This window comes from Melospiza georgiana, chromosome 6 (genome assembly GCF_028018845.1).
Source record: "Melospiza georgiana isolate bMelGeo1 chromosome 6, bMelGeo1.pri, whole genome shotgun sequence".
Classification (NCBI taxonomy): Eukaryota; Metazoa; Chordata; class Aves; order Passeriformes; family Passerellidae; genus Melospiza; species Melospiza georgiana.
The window spans coordinates 5,418,294-5,440,104 of NC_080435.1; the positions used below are offsets into that span (position 1 = coordinate 5,418,294).

General features: G+C 45.1%; 1 protein-coding gene across 1 annotated transcript in view; it reads right to left on the minus strand.

Moving 5' to 3' along the window:
* Positions 1–21,811, minus strand: part of TYRO3 (TYRO3 protein tyrosine kinase) — a 41,312-nt gene that overhangs the window by 18,185 nt on the left and 1,316 nt on the right. The window contains exons 2-9 of the mRNA XM_058026100.1: positions 19,214–19,397; positions 17,050–17,150; positions 12,937–13,107; positions 10,163–10,249; positions 6,111–6,226; positions 3,129–3,306; positions 2,509–2,651; positions 1,080–1,224 (exon numbers count right to left, since the gene is read on the minus strand). Coding sequence (XP_057882083.1) covers positions 1,080–1,224; positions 2,509–2,651; positions 3,129–3,306; positions 6,111–6,226; positions 10,163–10,249; positions 12,937–13,107; positions 17,050–17,150; positions 19,214–19,397 — 1,125 coding nt within the window. The remainder of the gene's footprint in view (positions 1–1,079; positions 1,225–2,508; positions 2,652–3,128; positions 3,307–6,110; positions 6,227–10,162; positions 10,250–12,936; positions 13,108–17,049; positions 17,151–19,213; positions 19,398–21,811) is intronic.

The window sequence follows — 21,811 nt, forward strand, 5'->3', positions numbered from 1 at the left end:
CTCTACTGGTTGCTCTACCTGTATCCCCATCTCCTGCTTGCTTGGGAACTCCTCTGTTGAGTCCCCCTGCCATCCCTCAGCATGGAGGGATGAGGAGAGATCAATGTCCATGTGATTCCTCAGAGACATGTAGAGTGAGAAGATAGCAGCAGCAGATGGGTCAGCATCAGAAATTAGAGACTTTGATATTAGATAGACTTAGAAATTAGATATCTTGTCCTGCCACAGCCACTTGGAAACAAAACCTCAGGAGAATGTGGAATTTTTGTACGGTCACACCTCTATGACTTCTTATCACCAATCTGTATCTTTATTTGGAACATTTCCCTCTTAGTTCTGTTACAGTTTCCTTCACAAACAGGAGCTTTTCCCTTCTCCCTTCTGTCCATCTCCCCATATAACATCCTGTCTTACTTCATGGCCTGCCTGCCACCTCCCACTCACAGGGAAACACCAGCAGCCAGGAAATCACCCCAGGTGAGCCCAACTGCCCTTCAGCACTAGGAGTGCACTCCACACGTGCATGTCCTTTGCTCTCAACAAACCCTTCCACATGGTCCAGATTGCATGGCACAGCATCTGTGCCATCATCTTCCTCTTCTACCAGTAGCTCAGCTTTTCCATGGAGACAGCTAAACTGGTTTAACATCTATACATTCAGTAAAACCATTATGAACCCCCATGTGGCCACAGGTTAAATCAGGCTTCACTAAAACTAGTCAGGAATGGCATAAAATTAAATCAAAGAAGGCAATCTGTACTGGAGGAGTCTTCTGCCACGTTTACTTGTGTAAATCTGTGTAAGCCCTAATTTGCATATTTTCTCTTGTCTGCCCTTCTGCTCTGCACTAAGCACAGTAAAACCCTGTTCTAAGAAGACAGAGTAGAGGCCAGAAGCTGTTTTGTTTATACCAGCTCTTTGAAGATTATTGAATTTCTAGTCTCCTTAATGAAGTGTGCTGTTGTATAACCCCACATGTAAGTAATAAGCACTGAAAGAAAAAGACTGTGAAAGAACAGCAGTCCCAGTATTTCTGACTTTTGTCCCCAAGTGAAGGGAGAAAACAGTGGACACTTACCCATGACCTCCTGGGCTTCAAGCAGGAAGAGGTCACTCCAGGGCCCACACCCTGCAGAGTTCAGCACACACACCCTGATGATCAGGTCTTTGAGAGGATTCCACATGGAGAGATTGGCTTTTGTGTCCTGCACAATCATCTCCCCCTGAGTGCAAATGACAATAAACAGTGAGCTGTTTTAAAAGGCATCTACTGTAAAACTTCACCTTTAAACAAAACGGTACCAAACATGTACTTCACTGGCACTATAGCAAGGGCTGGGATTTGTGACTTCTGGACCCTTATCTCAGTTTTGCCTGAGATTTGGGCTGTTGTCTTGGGTTTCTCTTCCCAAAAATTGCTAATAGTTTCCCAAAGCATAAGGGAGATAGGAGGTTTAATAATTTCTTCCTTTGAAGTCCTCCCATGCACGTTGCTATAGAAATATGGGGTTTTTTCTGCTATTAAAAGATATACCTCCTTCTTGTGGTTTACTGTAAAGCATCTGGTGGTTTTAATCCAAGGGAGGAATCTGTCTGTCTGTTTTAACTTGCTGACCAAATCCTGAATGGCTTCTGAATTTCAGCCCCGATTTTCACTTACAATGGCAAGGTCAACATATTTTCAGTAGTTTTATGGACCTTCTTCATACAGCAAACCCGTGAGCATTTGGCTGCCACCACTGACACAGAGTAAATTCAATGAGAACTCAAAGTACCATCACTCAAAGTCAATGACGCTGACCTAGTGTGAAATGGGTCATCCAAAATAGGAAATAATTCTTTTTTCCCTCTAGCTGTCTACTATTACAGGCTTGCTCTTCATTAATAAGCACTGGGTAAACACCTATTAGGAAGTTAGAAACCATAAGAAAAGCTGTGAACTTCAAAGGCTGATAGATACCTGGGAAAGGTCAATGCCAACAAATAAATGAAAGGCCTTCTACCCTGTCAGGGTCCTTTCAACTCCCTAAGTATTATAAATGAAGCTAAAGACTCCACAACCTTCTTTCTGTGATTTACAGCACAACTCATTCACTTGTTAAATACACCTTTGCTGCTAGGATTTGGAAAGCCAAGGCCCAGTCACAGGAGAGAGAAAGCCCACATCCTGTACTGTCTGAGCTGGACCGCCCAGAAAGAGGCAGAGACAGACAAATGGACTCTCTCTATGTCCTGCTTGTGCAAGGAATGGCAGAGAACTGGTCTGTCTGCAGATGAACATTCAAGTGAAGGAATTCTGAATATGGCAGGAAGGAGGAAATGGTCCTATATCTTGAAGTCAAATAGTGGGGCATTCCCTAATGTCAGAATACATAATCCATTTTCACAAAAGCAATGTCAGTAAACTAAACCCCTGGTATGGATGAGGGACCTTAATGCCTAGAAAATTTAGTACAAACCTTCTGTAATTCTGTGTTCAATGGCTCAGTAACTTCTCAATCTGTTACCTGAGTTACATTATCCTGAATCCATTCCAGTCTGTATCCCAGGACATTTTCTTTCAGCACATCTGGAGTCACACCTTCCCACTCCAAAATTAGACCAGGATCTCTTTGAATAACATGGATATTTTGAGGCGTGCTGTTTGGAGCTGAAAGCAGAGAACAGAACACCATCACTTGTGCAGGAAAATAAGGCACTATCCACACTGAAAATGGAAGTTTCACCCTCTTTCCTGAGATCATCCAGAAAAGAGAGGGTGTGAGGAGAGGGAACAACTTCTGCAAACCACCAGCACTCTGTGTGTGGTTTCAAGTGGAGAAGACAGGTCAGCACCTCCCATTTCTCTCAAGATGCCACGGATCTCACAGAGCTAATGGGGCCAGCATGCAGAAACCCCATGGCTGGGTAAAGCCCTGTATTACACATCATTTGTATGTATTACACACAAGGCTACCACTTGTGACTGTGTATTATTGTTTTGCTCTGGGAGACCCTTGGAATGCATGAGCAATCTGACAGCATAATGTTTCCCATTCTGCAGAACCAGCAAGGAGTTAATGACGTTTATAATCATCTCTTTTTCAGTTTCAGAACCGCTGTCCTGTTCTTGCCTGCTGTTTCTTACCAAGCTCCAGGGTCTGGAAATGAACCCTGTCAGTGAAAGGGGAGCTGCCCATCTCATTGCTGCACTGCACACGGACGCTGTAGTTGGTGGAATGCTTCAGGCCTTGCACGGTGTAGGAGAAGGGCGGCACTGGGGTCACTTCAGTGGACACCTCCTGGCCATCTGGGGACTCAGCTACCTGTGCCAAGAGTGAAACGTGGTGACTGTTACCATAAACAATATGACCAACATGTCCACATGGATAAGAATTCATTTAATTGTCAGTTTAGGAATGTGTAAGAATAGATACAGCACCAGTCGTGCTTAAAATACTGAAATGGGACTTGTCAAACTAAGAATCATGAAGTGACATCATTTGGGCAGTACAGAAATTTTCCTCCAGATGAAAATTTGGTTCCATATTTTAAAACATTTCCTTCCCTATGTTACACTTTCTGCAGTTGATTATTATTCCTTTAAAGAAAACTAAATGTGCTTATCACTTTGAGTGGTAGCAGCCAGCTTCTGAGGCTTGTTTAAATCTGGGCAATGAAAACCAGTAGAGCAACTTGCCTGTTGCCTGCTGTCACCTTTTGCTCAACTCTTTTTTCCAGAACTTTGTATATTTTCAATTTTGTAGTGGATGAGAGGTATGGTAGACATAGGTAACTTGGTTCAACTAACTTGTTTCAAATTAAACTGGAAAAAGACTTCTTACCACTCCTACATCTTTCTTTTTCTTGTTGCCAAATCTGAGCTTTAAAGCAGCATGAATGTTAATTTAAATCTGATATAACTGTGTGCTTTTAATGCACAGACAGAGTGAATGCTCCTACTTTTGTACTAACAATAGCAGAAATCACTGCATAGCTCCCAAGCTCAGACTTTCTCTTCAAGTGCATGCAAAATAGCAAAGCAGAGAGTAAAAGCAAGATGTACTGACAAAAGCGAAAAAGTCATTTGGACTTTATGTATTTTATATGGCAGCCTTTCTTCCTTTCTCACTGCCCTTCTGCTCACTCTCACATACACTTTTGGCACACTGGTTTATTTGGCTGGTAGAAAGGAAGAATCTCAAATTTCCTGACTAGAAAAGCATATTGTTGTCATTATCACTGTCACCCGCAGCACGGAAAAAACAAGACAACTATTTTGTTAAACCCTGTCTGCTAGATGATGTATTTCTGCTCAACACTCCCAAGAGCTGGTGGTAGTGCATGTGCCCCTTTCACACCCTGGAACTTGGCTTGTGTGAGCAGTCAGAAAACACTGCCATGCCCTGCCCTGTCCCCAGAGGCAATCTGCTGGTCTGAACACGGTGCAATGCCTGAGTGCCAGAACAGCACAGCAAACTTCCAATCCCCCCGCTCTTCCTGGGAGACTCCCAGCACAAGTGCAATCGTGAGGAGCCAGGAACATGTGCATTTTCACATGGAAATGTAGGTCAATGCCTCGCACAGAATCTCATAATGTGGGAGTCAGAGGAAGCACAGTTTTCTGACAGTGCAGGGTCATTGCCAAGTTATCCTGCTCCCAGACTCAAATGCAGGAACTCCGTCCTCCCCAAAAAGAACAGAAAAGGCTTAGAAAAGGGGTGAGAGACTGCTGAGTTGACAGAAACTGGGCTGCTCTGATTCAGCCTCTTTTCCACATGTCCCATCCCCCAGCCCTGCCTCTGCCAAAAGTGAGGGAGAACTTAAACCCCGGAATGATTAGCATTGCAGCGTGCAAGCCAGAGAGAATAGGCTGTTCCAGCTCGAGATAACTGACATTGTCAAACGGAGCAAGAAAAGTATTTTCAACTGCAAAAAAGAACAGAAGTAGCAACAAAACCCACAAACCAGGGCCAGCTGCATTCAGGAATTCTTTCTGCCAGTGAGTTGAAACTAAATTATTATTTCCTTTACTTCTGAAATATAATAAACATCAGAGCATGAAACCTTTGGTTTCCCCTCAAATAAAAAGAGGACTACAAGTAAATTAGCTAGACTGTTTCCAGCATACCTTAAGTTTATAATCCTCCTCTGCATAGTTGGCAACACTGCATAGAAATTCCACTCCAGCTCATAAGGCTGCTGTAATCAGGTAGGGAAAGCATAGGGGCCTGGCAAATAGATCCATGGGGAATGTGCCTAGCTGTGTTTGCACAGCCTGCTTTGGGTATCACCATTTATTTTCTCACTGGGCTCTTTGATCTGATTCTACAGCTAAGTATGCAATGATAGAAACTAACTCTGCCTGAGGTTGGACACATATCATTGTTCTCAGGAACTTCAAGGAGCAGACCAGTTTTTCACAGATGTGGAGTACTCTGCACCTAGCAGAGCTACAGAATAGTATCAAGCTTGATTTTCTGGGAAGAACTGGTCTTTGCCAATGGAAAACCAATCAAAATTTAGAGACAGGGCTTACATTTGCTCTGAGACATGCAAATAGGCCTGATCTTCTATCAAAAAGCCCAATCTGCCTTCTGCTTCCATCATTCCTCCCTTTCCTGTACCACATCCTGTACTCTGCAAGCTCCTCATCCCTTGGATTCATCGGTATGTGCGAATTCCTGCACTTCTTCTGGCATCCCACAGCACAGGCCTGATTTGGCACGGGACTCACAGGCACCTGCCCTGGAACAAGCCACCATGGGCCACTGCTCCTTGCAGGAAGGGTGGGCACCCTGCAGCCACAGCTACTTCCCACAGAGTGCTGTGTGCCTCATGTGTGCTGCAGTGTAATAAAACCTCTGTGGAGCAGCTGCCACGAAGCAACTGATAACCTGCTGGCCAGGAGAATGTGGCCAGTCCTTAACACAACTTTTGAGCATGAAGTTCATGACCTGCTCTTTGGCACCTGTGAGTTGCCTCCTGTTAAGTTTTTCTGTTTTAAGGCTGTGAGGTAAGAATTGGAACACGGCTAAAATGTTGGGAGAGCAAATGATAGCCCAGGAAACGTGGCTTAGAAGAGTGCAATTATTTATGCAGGGCAGGGCACAAGGCAGAGAGGCCATACCTGAAGAGTGCAAGAATGGAGAGGTGCACGGCCATCAAATCCTGGCACCCAGATCACGCTGGCATTGCTGCTGGTGACTTGGCTTACAGTTACATTGAGAGGCGGGAGAGGCATGGCTGGAAAGGAAACAAAGAGACCTTTCAGTGTACACAGAACTGAGCAGGTATTCACATGGAAATGGAAGAGGCTTGAGGCTAAAAATTACGCAATGAAATCACTAACAGAAATGTGCTAAAATACCACATCTTTAGAGAGTGCCCCTGAATTGTTGTGAATGAAACTATTATTTTAACATCTGGACAAGCTATTGTCAGCCATTCATCACTGTCTATGGATGCATACAGGCAGTGGTTGATCTCTTTGACAGTAATGCCAGTGTGTGATGTTTGCACCTTTGCTACTCAGCTCTCTTCCCTTCCCCCTCCATTGCAGGGCATGACTCAGCTGCCTGTGGACCCACCTTGTGAACTAAATCAGGGCTTTAAAATCCCACCTCGGGTTCTCAGTCCAGCCCTTGACACCAGCTCTGCCAGCACCAGGTGGAGGGTGGCTTGCTGCAGCGACCTGAATACCCTGGAGCTGGATTTGCAGTAGATCTCTTTGTGCTGCCTCCAGGTGTCCACTGCAAACTCCCACTGAAACACCTTGGGACAGAACCTGGATTGAAAACTGCCTCCTCAGGCTTGGGATGAATAAACTCTGTTTCACAGAGGGGAAATTCAAGCCAAGGGGAGTGTCTGTCACACTGCCACACGTGGCTGATACCACTCCACAAATTAAGGGCAGGGCCAGGAACAAAATCAGGATTTCAAGATGGGACAGTTAGTCAGATGCTCATGCTTCCTACCACCACAGCACAGCACCAAACTGCTTGGCTTCCTTTTAGGATCTTTGATGCTTCCCTTTGACTTCTCCTTTCCTCTCACTGCAATTCCACATAGTTAATTCCTATCATTCCGGTCACCATCTCTTTTTCACCTCTGAGTTTTCATTCTGGCACTTCACTCCTGACAAAATTAGCAGCTTCATGAAAACTAACCTCTCCCCTGACCTTCTTCTCATTTTAAAAAATTGTACGCTGGTGCTTGTAAGAGTTTTCCTGCAGCACCTCAACAAATTGTACACCTCAGGAGTCCTCTTTCAGAAACCCATCCTCAGGACAAGGCTCTGCCTGCAGATTGAGTTTTCCATGCCTCCTGAGTTGTATCCATCAGAAAGCAGCAATGGAAAAGCAATTCCAAGCCGGGATTTCTCCAGCTGCATCTTCTACCCTGCCAGAGCACCTTTGTATTTCACTGCACCAAGGACAACCACAATACTGCTGCATTCAGCATATCCACAGGGCCATCTTGCAAGAGAAATGCAGAGCCCAAACGCTCAGGTCTCTGCAGAGGGCCTGGAGGAGACAAATAGATGGTGACACAGATTAACCCTAAAAAGCCTTTGTTGTCTGGTTAACCAGTTACCAGGACTCAGGGCAGAGCCTGGCACCTAGATAACAACAGGGTGTATGGGTGGGGGGTGGAGCAGCAGACCAAGGGTCTGGGATGGAAGCTGGTCAATGAGTTATTAGTTAGTTAACTTAACACTTTCCTGCATCTTTGTTTCATTCTCTTTTGATGTTTTGTTTTCAGGTCTCTAAGGTCTTTAAGGGGAAGAAAATTCTTCTTTTACTGCTTACTGGGTATTGCTGAAACATTGTCCATAACTCAAGTTTTTGCAGACACACCTGTAACTTTTGGGTTTAGCAGAACGGGTACTTTTCAACGCAGGATGGCAGGCCCAAAGGAGGTATGTGCTGTGCCACCAGCGAGAAGAATCAGCTGCTAACACACTCCCTGTGTGAAGGAGACAGTGGCTGAGGAGGGCTGGCTGGCCAGCACCTTCCCCTAACTGCAGGCAAGGGCCGGATGCATTGTCCCCCTCATCTCCTGGGAAAAAACTGTGGGCGGCTGTTTCCTGTTGTGCTCTGAAACACGGGATGCAACCCTAAAAGTGTTAGCTGCACACATAAAGGGGAGAAAGGCCTGTCAGAAAACAGGACCTTGAGTGTTAACACAAGAGAGTTAGCTTCCTCTGTGCTTAGAGAGTGGCTGAACAATGGGGCTTTGTAATGGCTGGGGACCGTGGGCCACAATAACAGTAATTTTCTGCTTGGAGTACACCCAGCACATTGTGGGCACTACAGAGAATAGATAATTAACAACAACAGGAGCAAATAGGAAGAAATGTTAACAGTTTGTCAATGTCCTAGCAAAAATATTTGTCTCTGGAAACACAGAAGAAACTAATTGTTTAATAAATTGTAGAAAGATTTAGAGTCCTCATCAGCAGATGGGTTTGTGTAAGAGAGGAAGGCCTTGAACATGCATGCGCAGACAGCTACATCCAGAAGTAACTTCATTGAATTCTGCATATTCACAGGACCAAGAACTAAATAAACATTATTTGGACCTGCCCTATTTCTGCTGTGTAGGAGGTTTGCTTTAATTTTAACAGGGCTATACTAGATCTTCAAAACTTTTCTATTTAGAAAAGCCTCGTCACTTAGGTAAACTTATAACTATGTTTTCAGACATATGTATGAGGTACTACAGACATTACTTTTATGACTACAGCACTGGACTTGCTATTCAAAACCTGAATTTTTGTCTTTGGCACTTGCCATATCTGCTGCAATGTTAGCTGAGTGACTTAAGCTTGCTCTTTCTCAGCTCTAGAACATGTGTGTGTGACCCAAGTGTGTGATGGCAATACGACCCCCATAAATAGGCTGTGTGGATTCATTAGCTGATGATCCCTGATGAACACTTTTCAGCTAAACATAATTGCTGGGAAATGAGAGAGTTCTGAGGTTGTTACTTCTTCATCTTATTAATGGTTAAAAAAATAATAATCTGTATTAAAATGAAAAACTTCAAAAGCTTGTTTATGCTAATTCTTTTTTCAATTTATGGCTTGACAAGATTTTTTAAAGTGTAATAGCTTTGTGAACTAAATTTATCCCAGGATAAAATATCCATAGAAGATATATTCTACAGCTAACTGCGCTGTGTAGACAAGCCTTTAAGGCAACAACTCCAAATGGTTTTAAATTAAGTTATAAATCTTACTAGTGCAACGTTCTGCATTCTTGGCATAGCAGTAACCACAATGTCCTGAACAAAAACACACTCCAGGAGCAGTAGGTTACAGCTGGATTTCGATCTGTCCTTTAATGAACATGAGCTACTACAACTACAGTACATAAAGGATTGCTTGTATCTGTGCTGAGCAATAAACTACCACTTGGAACAAATCATTTTTGTGCCATGCCTCTCCTGGAACTGATGATCACGTAATTAAAAGTGCATTAAAGCATGACTAAAAATTCAAATGCAGAAGCATCTCAACATGAAGAAGAGGGGAAGAGCTGATTGCTCTGATTATCCCTGTTTCAGTTACCTGGAGGAACAGAGGAAATGTCACATCAGCCTGGAGACTTCCAAATGGCAACTGGTCATGCACAGGCTGGGAATTATTTGTTTTCAATGAGCTTTTAAAGAGCAAAGAATTTCAAAAATAAAAAAAATAAAATTCATAAACCCAGCGTGGATGAGCAGACCTTAGTAGCCACTGGTGATCACCTTCCTTGACTTTTTCCAGTATCTAATGTGATGCTAACAAAAGCAAGCAGAAGTAATGGCCTCTTTAGCTCTAACAAGACCCATCTATTCCCAAGAGGGAAGGACTTCCCTGCTACAAATTTATATCAGCTTCATCTCTCACAAAAAACTTAATTGCCCCAGCTCTCTTCTTTTCAAGGAGAAGCTGTCTCTTGACATCACATTTCCACTCCTGAATCAGATGTGGATTATTTTCAACAGCCTGGGATACAGCCCCGCATAGGAAGTGGGAACTGCTGTTAGAACACAAAGCATTGTTTCCACTGCTGAGAGCTCCAGCCGGTGCTGGCAGCCTTGAGGCACCTCCTGGCATTAAGGAGCTCTGCCTTCCCTCCCCAGAGAGCAAATCTGAGGCCCTTGCCCAGCCTCTGGCACCCAGTCTCTCACCTTTAATTTGAACAGTGGCAGTCCGAGATGAAGACAATCCCTTTACGTTGTGAGCTTCGCAGGAGAAAACTGTGCTTTGATTAATACCTGGAGAGCAGTCAAGAAAAGGAAAGGAAACACAAATAGCTATATAATCCAGCTTCAACCTTCAGCAGAATTTCAGTTATTTGTGACATCCAGCTCCAGGCAGTTGGAGGGGTGAGCTGGGTGCCAATCAAAGGCATGCAGATTTCAGTGTAACTAATGTGCTAAACACGTTTTTAATGGAGGGAGGGTGGCAATGCAGAAAAGATTTCATGGAAGTGTCTGAAAGCACTGAAAAGGAAAGAAGAATCTGTCAGGACAGCAGCTCATAGTGCTCAGGTAGTAGATGTCTGCTTCTCACATTCTGGTGAGCATCTTTGGAGCAAGGATTGTGCTGAACTGTGAGCTCACACAAAGCCCAATGCTTTGGGTCTCAGCCTACACTTGAGCAACATTCATCTTCCAACTGGGCTATAAGCCCAGGCAAACCTTCAGTCAGATGCTGCCTATTTAAAGTCAATGCCCACCTGTCCCCCACCTTGCACCAGACTTCTGGAGACACACAAAGGAAGCGGGAGTTAAATGCTACTGCATCAGCACTGAAACACTTTCCAGGGGTGATACAAGTCAGAATTTGTTCTGTGAGCATCCATCCATCCATCCATCCATCCATCCATCCATCCATCCATCCATCCATCCCATGGCATCATGGCACGATGTCCCAGGACACACACAGATATTGCAAATATATCAGAATTGAGATAGATTTGCAAGGCTGCCTGGAGAACTGTGTCCAGCAGATATTGTCACGTGGCTTGGCCCTCAGTTGCCTTAAAAGACTCTGAGAAAAGTTAAAGATTGGCTCATCGTGGGCATACAATTTAGGAAGGAAAATAATTTCAGAGCTGCACAGAGCAGCTTGCACAGTGTCTCTGACCATTGACTCATCCCCCAAGCCTGAGACTAACAGCATTGCAAAGAAGGTGAAATGGGAGAGAGCAGGGAGTGCTATTCTCATCCCTGTGAACCAGAGGAAGAGGCTGCCAAGAGGCTGAAGGCCAGACAGCACAGCAGAGCAGCACCTGAGGTGGTAGGCCTGTCCCAAGACAGAACCTAACACAGCCCTGCCCTGAGGAAAATACAAAATATACCACAAACCAGGAACTGCATGTTCCCTAACACCATGCCAGCACTGCTTTCCAAATACAACATTGCTGAACCTTCTAAATGCTTGCTTTCTAGCCAAGTATTTTGTTACTATTTTCTTCAGAGTGCAATGCTTGTTTTCTTACCAACTGCCTCTTTTGACATGCTTTGGTAATCCAACCATGCAGATTGTGTCCTGCTAACGTTTCAAGTTGCAAAGACAAGATATGCCCAAGGGACACCCCAAAGTGCAATGAAAGAAGGTGTGCCCAAGGGGCATCCCAAAGAACACTGGAAGCAAATAAAGGTGCTGAAGACACTTAATAAATAAAATAGCAATTCATTTGGAGAATCACTAGGAGTAGATGTCTTTTTCAGGCTTCCAAGCCACTGCCCCCCAACAACAGATATTTTGTGAGGCACTGTGGGATGAGTTAGTGGAGGAGGGGTGACTTATTTTTCTATTATCTTTCTCCTCTTGACTATCCATCTTTTCAGTTTCCATTTCAACAAGCAGATTATATCATAAGGGAGCAGTTTTCATTTCCAACTTAGAAACAGCGTTGGTGGCTACCTAAGAGAGGGAGCAGATTATTAAAACCATTTCAAATCACAAATCACGTTTTGATTTGTGAATAAAAAAGGTTCTAAGGAAAGCCTGAATAGGACTGGACAGCTCAAAGGATGGTCAAAGACATACAAAAACTTACCCTGGGTGTAACTGTATTAACACTGATAAAGAGGTCCCAGAGACAACTCTTAGTTTAAAACCTTTTCTTTCTAAATAACTAGTTAAACTTTGGGTCAGGGGAGTTGATAATAATAAACCAGCAGGCTGTTGGACAACTAACTACAATGAAGTTACTTTTAAGAGGTAACTGCAAGAATTTAAGAGGCAACTTAAGAGGTAACTGCAAGGGGTAGCTGCAGTCAGTTCTAGGTAGAGAAACATCAACTTTTTCTGAAAGTGGTCTCAAAAGAGGCCCTAACACCTACTGGCTCCTGAGTTTTTCTGCTGACTCTGCTGGGGAAAGCTCTGCTCTGGGGCAAACCTTGGTCTTGAAGGGTATCAACCAGCCCATTTCAGCACTGATACAATCACTCTTGAAGTATCAATTACATGAGGCAGTGAGATTTTAATGATAAAAGCATTCAGCAAGCCTGCAAGAACAGAGATTAGGTTGGGTAAGAGAGGGGAAAGCAGGGCTATGCACAGAAGGAGGCGATGGCATCTGCTACATGTGAATGCTTGGAGAGTTCCAAGAGAAATGGCACCAACAGAGTCACTTCATATAACCATGAACACCCTCCACGAGGTGGAACAAGAGGCGCCCAATGCATCATCTGTTCAACAGCATCTTCAACAAGAGTGCCAGGCCTACCCAAACTCTGTAAGAGCCTGTGTGCCTCAAGCCAGCAGCAAAAACACTCCTTGAGATAATCCTTGTGTGTGATCATGTGTGATCACGACCACTCAGCCTTTAATGCAGAGCTAAACATCATTCTCACACTTTGTGGCTACCCAACGCATGGGGCACGATCAGAAGAGAGCTGTTCTCCTCTTCTGGTGCTCCAGGTGATCCCGGCAGTGGCAGCAGCCTTACCTGACACATTTAAGATGGAGGGGGAGACGTCTGGAAGCCCCACTCTCGAGTCTCCCATCCACCAGACAATTGTCACTGGTTCAGGGGGACCAACAGCAGCACAGGCCATATGAAATGGAGCATTAGGGGACACAGACACATCCTCAGGTTCCACAGTAAAGTAGGGCACACCTGGAAAAGCAACAGACAAGTGGCAATAACTGGAGCAACCGCCTCTTGTTTATTTCCATTAACACCAGTGCCCAGCACTGGACATCCATCTGTCCTGCTGCTAGGCTGAATCCAACGCCCTCCAAGGCCTCCACAAAAACCAAGGGTCAGATATGCTTCATCACCTCAGGGCACGAACACCTAAGTACTACTACTCCTGGAAGTCAGAGAGAAAGAGTGCTTGCTTCCCACAGTGCCTTTGAAAAACCACTTTCAAGACCCCCCTATGAAACAGCTTTTAGTGGTAGTATTTTCTCAATTTTTCAGCTGGAGAGAATGGAGTTTAAAGAGGCAACAGTCAATAACTTTAGCAGTGGCAGACACCACTTTAAAAGCTAATCCAGCTGCAGATACCTCTTGCCATGCATTAAAAACTGAAGCTTGAGAAAGCGTTGAACTGCTGGCTTCAACAAAGCCACGAATGAGGAAAGAATCCTCGCGGCGAGAGACTGGAGCATTTACAATGCTCTCTCTGGAGCTTGGTCGAATGGAGATGCCTTCCAGCACGCTGTGACACCACGACAACCGGGCTGCCTTGGAGCCAGGGGTAATTTGTTTCAGAGCTGAAGGCTATCCACGGACACAGCTCTCTCAGTAATTACCTGCTCCCCACCATGGAAAGACTCCTGGTTGGTACAACAGGTATCAGGCTAGGCCCAGCTGCAATGCAGCTGCAATGCTACCTACCTTAGGTCATCTCTAAATGGCAATAGCTGAGTGTAATCCCACACATCAAGAGATGTGGTTCTTCTTATGGGCAATGCCAAAGCTCTTGTGGTTTCATTGCTCCAAACCAGTAGCACAAATTTCAGCAGCCATCAGCAGCAGTGCTGACCATGCAGGACAGCCAGTCACTTCTTGTGATTGTTGGAAGAGCTGAAGGCCCAGAGAAATGTTCAGTTCCCTTCTATACAGAAATCTTTGTGTGTCAAACACTGCTGCTACCAACACCACTTACCCCAACCAAAATCAGGCATTCTCAGCTGGGAAAAGTGGAAGCTGCTGATCTGTTGCCTCACAGAAACAGAGGAACTGACAACATTGTGCATTCACATGCTGAAATTATACTGTCTGTCCCTGGCCAAAGATGACAGGCCCAAGCACCTCCACCAGCAGGCAATTAATATGGGTGCCTAATAGGATTTAGAAGCCTGACATTTCCTGCAAGCTACATACAAAAGTGCTTTCCTCAGTCTTTCACTGACTGTCCAGTCACAGTTTCATCTTTCAGGTAGCAGCTCCTTTGCGCCTTCCTTGCCTCCTTCCCTTAGAGTAGTAAGTAAATGATTAAAACAGATTAAAACAGGTCTAAACCCAAGTTTCTTGAGGAATGAGAGTGCCTATCTGTGCAAAGGCTAATATTCAGGACACGTATATCCATTGTCATGGCATACTGCTGGTTTTTGCTGACATATTTTACTTCATTTTTTTATTGCATTCATACATAAACAATAAAAATGAGTAAGCTTTTGAGATACCAGCTGTGACACCTCTGCCTGCTTTGCCTTCCTTCTCCAAGGAAGATTAGAGGGGAAAATAATCACCGTTTCTCTACCTGTGAGCAGGATCCCTGCCTCCTGTCCATTTGTCATGACACCCAAGGTTAACTTTCAGGAAGATCCTGCCCAGCTCAGCAGGTTTTCTCACTTTGGGAGCAGCTAAACAGAGCAGACAAGACCACAATTAAAAACTTTCATAGTTGAGGGAGTGCAGCTGACTCATCCAGCTGAGGAACTCGCACTGCCCCCGTCCGTATGTTACCTGGGCAGCTCGCTGCCTGTGACACATTTAGCCTCCCAGTTCCTGGTACAAGAGGTGAGTGCCAGCACATCCTTTTCACAGACTACCCCACGGAGGCACTGAGCAGTCAGCAGTCAGGAAATCAGCACAAAATCAAGGAAATCATCCCATCTATTCCCCTCTTCCAACGCAGTATCCAACCTTTAAGGCTGATTTTTATGTGCAGTTTTGAGACAGAGTTGATTGATTCAGGGGAATGTGCCCATACAGGTGTGGCTTGGTCTCTGACTGTAGCCACAATGGGGGCTAGCAGCCCCAAGAACAGCCACATAGTCAGAGGTGTATTTCGAGACAGAAAGCTCTGTAAGAAACCCAATCCATTTTTTAACACTCCACAGTGTGCCTCTGAGATCACCTCTCCAGCCATCATGTTCTCAGCAAGGCCAGAGACTAGTTTCTGAATCAGGAAACAGGTTCAAAACAGTTTTGGTTTTGTAAATTCAAAGAAGTGTTTCATAAGATCAAACATTTTTATTACAAAGACAGTTCAAATACCATTGCTAGAAAATCTGGCAGATACAGACTACCTAAGCAGATATTATTACACAGCATAGAAATGCAGTCAAGCTCACTTTAAGTTAGATCACCAATAGTCCACATTTGTTTGTGTGCCACACTGAGGCATGTCAGCACCTAGTGAAGGCTGCAAATCACCAGAGTAAAGATCCTCTTTCAGTCAGAGGACAGTTGTTATCCATAGAGCAGCCACTGCTACACAAAGCTGGCACGTCCAGGGAAAAAATGCACAGAGATAACAGTGAAGGTGGGTCTGAAAACCCAGGTGCTTTCTTATGCTAAGAGATGACACATTTTTTAAACTCCACCCCTTATCACTACTTGTTAATTTTTAATTATATCCACCAACTCCCTTTACACATGATTACATGCCCAGTTCAAGTTTAACTACCTTGTGCTGTACTTGTTTTTCTCATAAAGGCAACTGGTTGATTTTTTTTCACTTCAGCTGTAAGCTTTGGCTTTCATTCTCAATATACTCCACCTTACCTAACTGCAGCTGTTTTCAGAAAGGCAGCGTGTTTATTTCAGCTTGGCACACTGAGCTACCCAGTCACTCCTCATGCACCCACCATGCAAATGCAGCCACCTCTGGAGCAGACCATGGTAATTGGATAGAAATAGAAACTCCACACAAGAGAGTGTTTTAAGCTGTAAAATTTAGGTGGACAAAAGCCTGGGATTTATGGAAGGCAGAATGTGTTACTCCTCTTGTGAGAGCTGCTATGAATGCTCCCATGCTCTGAGTGAGCGACACCTTTACTGTAAAACACCCCGACCACATCACCTCCCACAACACCCTCCCTGCTCCCCCCTGTCTAGGACTGTCAATTCAGCTCTGCCCCAAAATGTTACCAAACACATCCAAAAAACTACTTCTTGCTGAAAATGCGTTGTTCCTGTCAACTTCCTCACCAAAAATTAAGCCATCCTATGACTACTAGCTCCTAACAAAGGATCTAACAGAATCATGGCTCAAGGGAAATGAAACTAGAGAAAGTAAGAAGCCACCAATCCACACCACCTTGGGTGATATTTAGCAGCCATGTAGAAGCCATTCCTATCAGACAACCCTGGACAGAAAAGTGCCACACAGAGCAGCCACAGCTATGAAGTGCTGATGTACAGCACTTCTCACAGAACTCACAACTGTGTTAAAACTGCACCTTGCCCACAAAGACCTGCTCGGCTGACACACAGAAGCAGACTGTGACCCTGCTTAGAGAAGTGGGTTGGACCAGATGAGCCCCATGGATCCCTCTCAACTTGAACTATTGACCATTCTATGAATTATTTAGAGATGGCAGCAACAATGGATTTAAAAGCTGGAAAGAAATGTGCTTGCACAAAAAGATCTTGTTTCCTAACATGCCAAAATAAAACCAGAAGGCAATGAACGGACAGCTCTGCCCTTTGAAGCAGTTCTCCTAGCTCTTACTCCTGCTCTGTAGCGATTTCCCTGCAGTCAGCAGCAATGGTTCAGAGCCAAGAAGCCTGTCACTGGAGCAATCTGCTCTCACCACTTCGACCTGGAGCATATTGGTGGGTCAGCCGTGAAAGGAAACCAGCACTACTACTCCTCCTTACCTTCCACTATGAGCCACACTTGTTGTGATTCTTCCTTCTTCCCCCCGTTCTCAACCTGGCACCAGTACTTCCCAGAATCTGTCCGCTCGACGGATTTCAAGCTGAAAAAAGTCAAAAGCCATATCGATATTTTATGTGGATAAAGCATGTTTTTGCCCCAAAGGACCCTCCAGTGTTTTGCAAACCAGATGCATGGAAAACACCCACTGAGACACAGCCAGCTCTGGGGAGGAGATCAACAGCCAGCCAGCACAAAGCACATGGCAAAACAGCAGAGATGGGAGGCTCCTCTCTAAAGTGGGTGGAGAAAGTCCTTGCAGAGCAGACAGTCTTCCTCCAAAACATTCTCGCAGAAAACCAGTCATCTGTGTCCTCTGAGGATAGGAAGAGGTCATCTCCATCCTGAATCATGACTCTAGCTAGCCTTCAAGTGCGACAGCTTGGCCTACATCTGAGCTAGCCGGAAACTCTGCACTGCAAACCTCTGGTGAGCTGGACTGCTTTGCCTCAGGCAGCAGGACTGGCACAGCCTGTACAGGAACAGATGGGGCAGAAAAGGGTCCCCCTGCCTCAACTGCGCTCAGCCCTACCCCGACTCCAGAGCGGCTCACGCTGCAAAACTCCTTGGGCCTCCCAGTTTGTGATTTCAAGGGGTTATGCTGGTGAATGGTGAGCAAGGGCAGAATTTGGTACCGAAGCAACGAGGTGTCAGCTGCCAAAGGCAACAGTGTGGCTCGGAGAGCCCGTCCGGGCGCCAGCGCTGCCTGCTCCCCGCAGGCCGCGCAGCCTCGCGCCCGCTGCCATGCAGGCATCCCCCGCAGACCTGATGCCCACCTTCCTAAGGCTAGCAGTCCTCCAGGAGAAGGGCAAGGATGTCTCAGGAAGGAAGACAGAAAGGGAGGAGAGTTTGCTGAAATGCACACAATGGACCCACTACAGCCCGATTTTCAGAGCTGGACCTTCAAATGGCATCAGCTGTCCTGCCCATGTTCTGAAATACAGTGATCACAGCAGAGAGTCACACATGGATGGCAGAAATGATCTCTTTGGAAGAAGAAAGGAAGAAGGAGAGAGAGATTCAGATACATCCAGATTTAGCACCCTAACTTATCTCTGGTGCTGCAGAGAGAGTTCTCAGCAGAGTAAAACAAGAGGCAAGAAAGGAGATCAGAATGAGATTGTGAAGGACAGAGTTAACTTGTGGAACTGGGGGGAAGTAAACAGTATAGTTTCAAGACAAACTGTTTCCACAACATAATGTTATGCAATAGTTTTACTGTGCACAGATGTTTTTCCTACCAAAATATTTTTTACAGACAAGCTTTAACACAAACACTTTTAGTTGCTGGAATTGAAGACCCTGTGCAGTGTCAATCCAAGAAATGTAACAGGAGATGAAGCCAGAGCTCAGGGAAGAGTGATTCTCAGTCAGTCAACAGTTTTGAGCTCTTGTGGTGTGGTGTTGGTATATTTATCTGTACAAGCTCTTTTAATGCATAAAAAAAGACAGAGCAGAACCTTGGGTCTTGTTTATCTCAGTACTTCCAGAACTAGCTGACATCCCTCTTCTGTTGAAATAAAAGTATAGAGATCTGCTTTGCACAAGAGTTTCATGCCTCTGAATGGGTCAGGACCGATATCATGTAGTGTAAATGTATTAGGAATAAATTAGGATTCATTGCAAAATGAATCAGGGATGGTTCAGAGGACAAACATTCCTCCCCAAAGAAAGGAAGGGGATGTAGTCCTGGGAGTATCATTTCAATCAACAATCCTCACCCTTTAGGCAAACTGACAGCTCAAGAGAGAGAGTAAGAGAACAGGATGAGTACGAGAGAAAACCTATTTATACTGCTGCATGGCAGAGCAAGATGAACAAACAAAGCAAGACCATCCTTTCACCTTGAAGTCACGTCTCAAGCATCACAAGCATTAGCAAAGCACCTGTCCCCGCAGTAGTCAGAAAACCAATATGGTTCTAGTGGATAAAATCTCAGCACTCAGTGGCTTCAGTTCTGCTCTCAGTTATGCCCTTGCCACACAGTGAACTGCAGACCTAAGGACTTTGCCCCACTGAGGGCACTGCAGTTGCAAAGATATAGCTGACAGCAGAAAACTGTGCAATAGTTTCCATGATATCCTTCCTTCTCTGCATCTGTTGTACCTGAGGAAGCCGATCCAGTGTTCTTCATCTACTGGAATGTACACCTGGTCTACGCTTTGCACCACTGCTCCGTCCTTGATCCACAACATCTCGGGATCTTCCATTCCCTCGAGGCTGCAATTTAGTTTCACGGGTTGACCCTGGGACACCTTTAATTTGATTGGAGGTCCTGTAAATTTCATACCTAAAAAAAAAATACTACTCCGCCCCACCCCCAGAAGAAGGGGGGTTGGAGTACAGCAAATTACTCTAGGTTGGTGGTCTGGAATTACGCACCCTACCAGCACACGCTGCAGAGGAGTGTGTTAGTCTCAGCACTGCTCTACTACGTCTGCTAAGCAAATGCAAGCACTGAAAGCACAGTTGCTGGAGAAAAGTGGTGGTTCAGCATGTACATGGGGGTTTTTTCAACTCGTGTAACAGCAGGGTGATGTTCTGCACAGCAGTGCCCAAGCAGAGACACACAGAAATGCCGGGAGCTTCGCCGTGTCAGTGTTCCAGCAGTGCTAACTGCATCCCTTCAACACGCTGCCACACCTCCCTCTTTTCCCCAGGCCTGGATTTAAGCTATGCTGTTCTTGTGCTGCTAAGAAAACATCGTGCTTGCTCCCTTGTACGCATTTGCAAAGAGCGTGGATATGAGAAAGAATCAATTATGTTTTGTTATTCAGCATACACTGTTCTCCTGCCTTACAGAGAGCTTCTCTACAATTTGCAAAACCCACGAAAACAAAGTCTATTCCACACCATACCTCACTGAGGAGCAGAACTGTGTAGAGAACAGATATTTCTGTCGCGTGATGTGGGTGTGTGCGGAATGAGCCGCCTGGAGGACCCTTCGGTCCAGCCAAAGGACCCCACTGTACCCAGAGCTACACCACTGGCACCCCAAAGCAGCAGGGCCAGAGCTGGTGAAGCTGCTCAGGTTTGTGGACACAGAAGTGATCAGAATTTGCCCCGGAGCACTGTTACATGTGTGGGTGGACCGGGAGTGTTTCCCTCAAGCAGAAGTGAATGTATGGAATTTGTTAGCATGAGAAGACACGGAAGCCAACTATCTAAGCACATTTAAGAAAGACAGGCATATAAAGGAGGAACCAGAAGATCAAAGGAGACCGTGGGAAAGCAGGAAGGTAGAAAATAAATGTAAAGTTAGTTTTGTTAGGGAGAGTGGCTATTTCCTATGCAGTGGCACAGGACTGACAGACCAGAACAGGTCTAGCCTAGTCCAGTACTATGCCCTGGCAGTGGACTCCACATCCTTCAGAAAAAAATTACTCCATCACTCTTGCCTGGCCACGTATCACAGTACATTACAACTTCACGCAGCTCACTGGTTGGTCAGCTTCTCACAGGACGCCTTGCTACCCACAGAGCCAGTCAGAAAGTGCTGCTTAGTGAGCAGCCCTGTTGCTCTCAAACTCTGTTACAGCCTTTCCAGCAATCCAACACAGATTTCAGATCTGCCACTTCCCTTCTTGCTAAAACGCCACCCTCCCACAGCCACGAGGGCACCACCTCACAGGGCAGAGGAGCAGCAGAGGAGCTCACAGCGTGCTTGTAACAGCTGGGAGAAGGGGAGCCAGCACTGTGGGACCAGCCAGCGCTCTGCCACCAGCAGCCTGTACCCAGATGAGTACCAGTAGTCTAGGAGAAAACCCAGAACACAGGCAGAAGGGCTTTATTCCTTTCCTTAATGAGATTCCCCAGCTGGTTTCCCGACGCTCAGTCTTTTGCCTTTCTATCTGCTGTTATTCATTTAACAAATTCACGGAGAGCACTGGAAAACGGGCAAGCTGATCATTTGAGTTTAGTTGCTACAGCTCATTTGCTGGGCTAAGGATTTGATCACCTTGGGTGAGGATGATCTAACCTCGCATTACTTAAATGTGACACAAACTACATGTCCCAGTGCATGCCAGAAAGCATCCTCCCTTTCACCACTCAAAGCACTGGAATAATACGTGAAAGCTTCATAGCAGCTCTCTCTGTGTTACAGAAAACTGACATAGCCAAGCTGCTACACACACAGAAACTGACAGACATTTTCATTACAGGTGCCTTCATGGAAAATCAAACTACTCAACATCCTTCAGACTGCCCTGCTGAAAGAGTTAGTCATAAATTAAACCAGGAAATATTGTTAGAGATTCTATATGGTTTTCAGTTAGCAGAGGAATCAGTGATGTAGGAAATTAGCATACAGTACAAATGTTCAGTCAGAGTTGTACATATTGTCCAAGTATAATCCCTCCATCAATTTCAACCGAAATGAAGAATTACAGGTCAGGTATTTTTAATAACTTCACAGGTCAGTAACGCAGTTTTGGCTGCAGCATCTCTTCCTGCAGGTACCAGGAAGAATCACATAAGAATTTTAATTTCCACCTATTCCTCGTTTTACTCTCCCACTCACTATTTCTCATCTGACAACATTCTTGATTCAACTGTGCAAGAAGTAATTTCATCCAAATAGGTTCCGCCAAGCCTACCTGTAAGAGCTGCAGATTGTGAAATGTATAGGTAGGAAACAGAACTGTTTCAAATGACTTATCAAGCAATTGTCTGAATTGACAGCAAGTGAACACACTAGTTGTC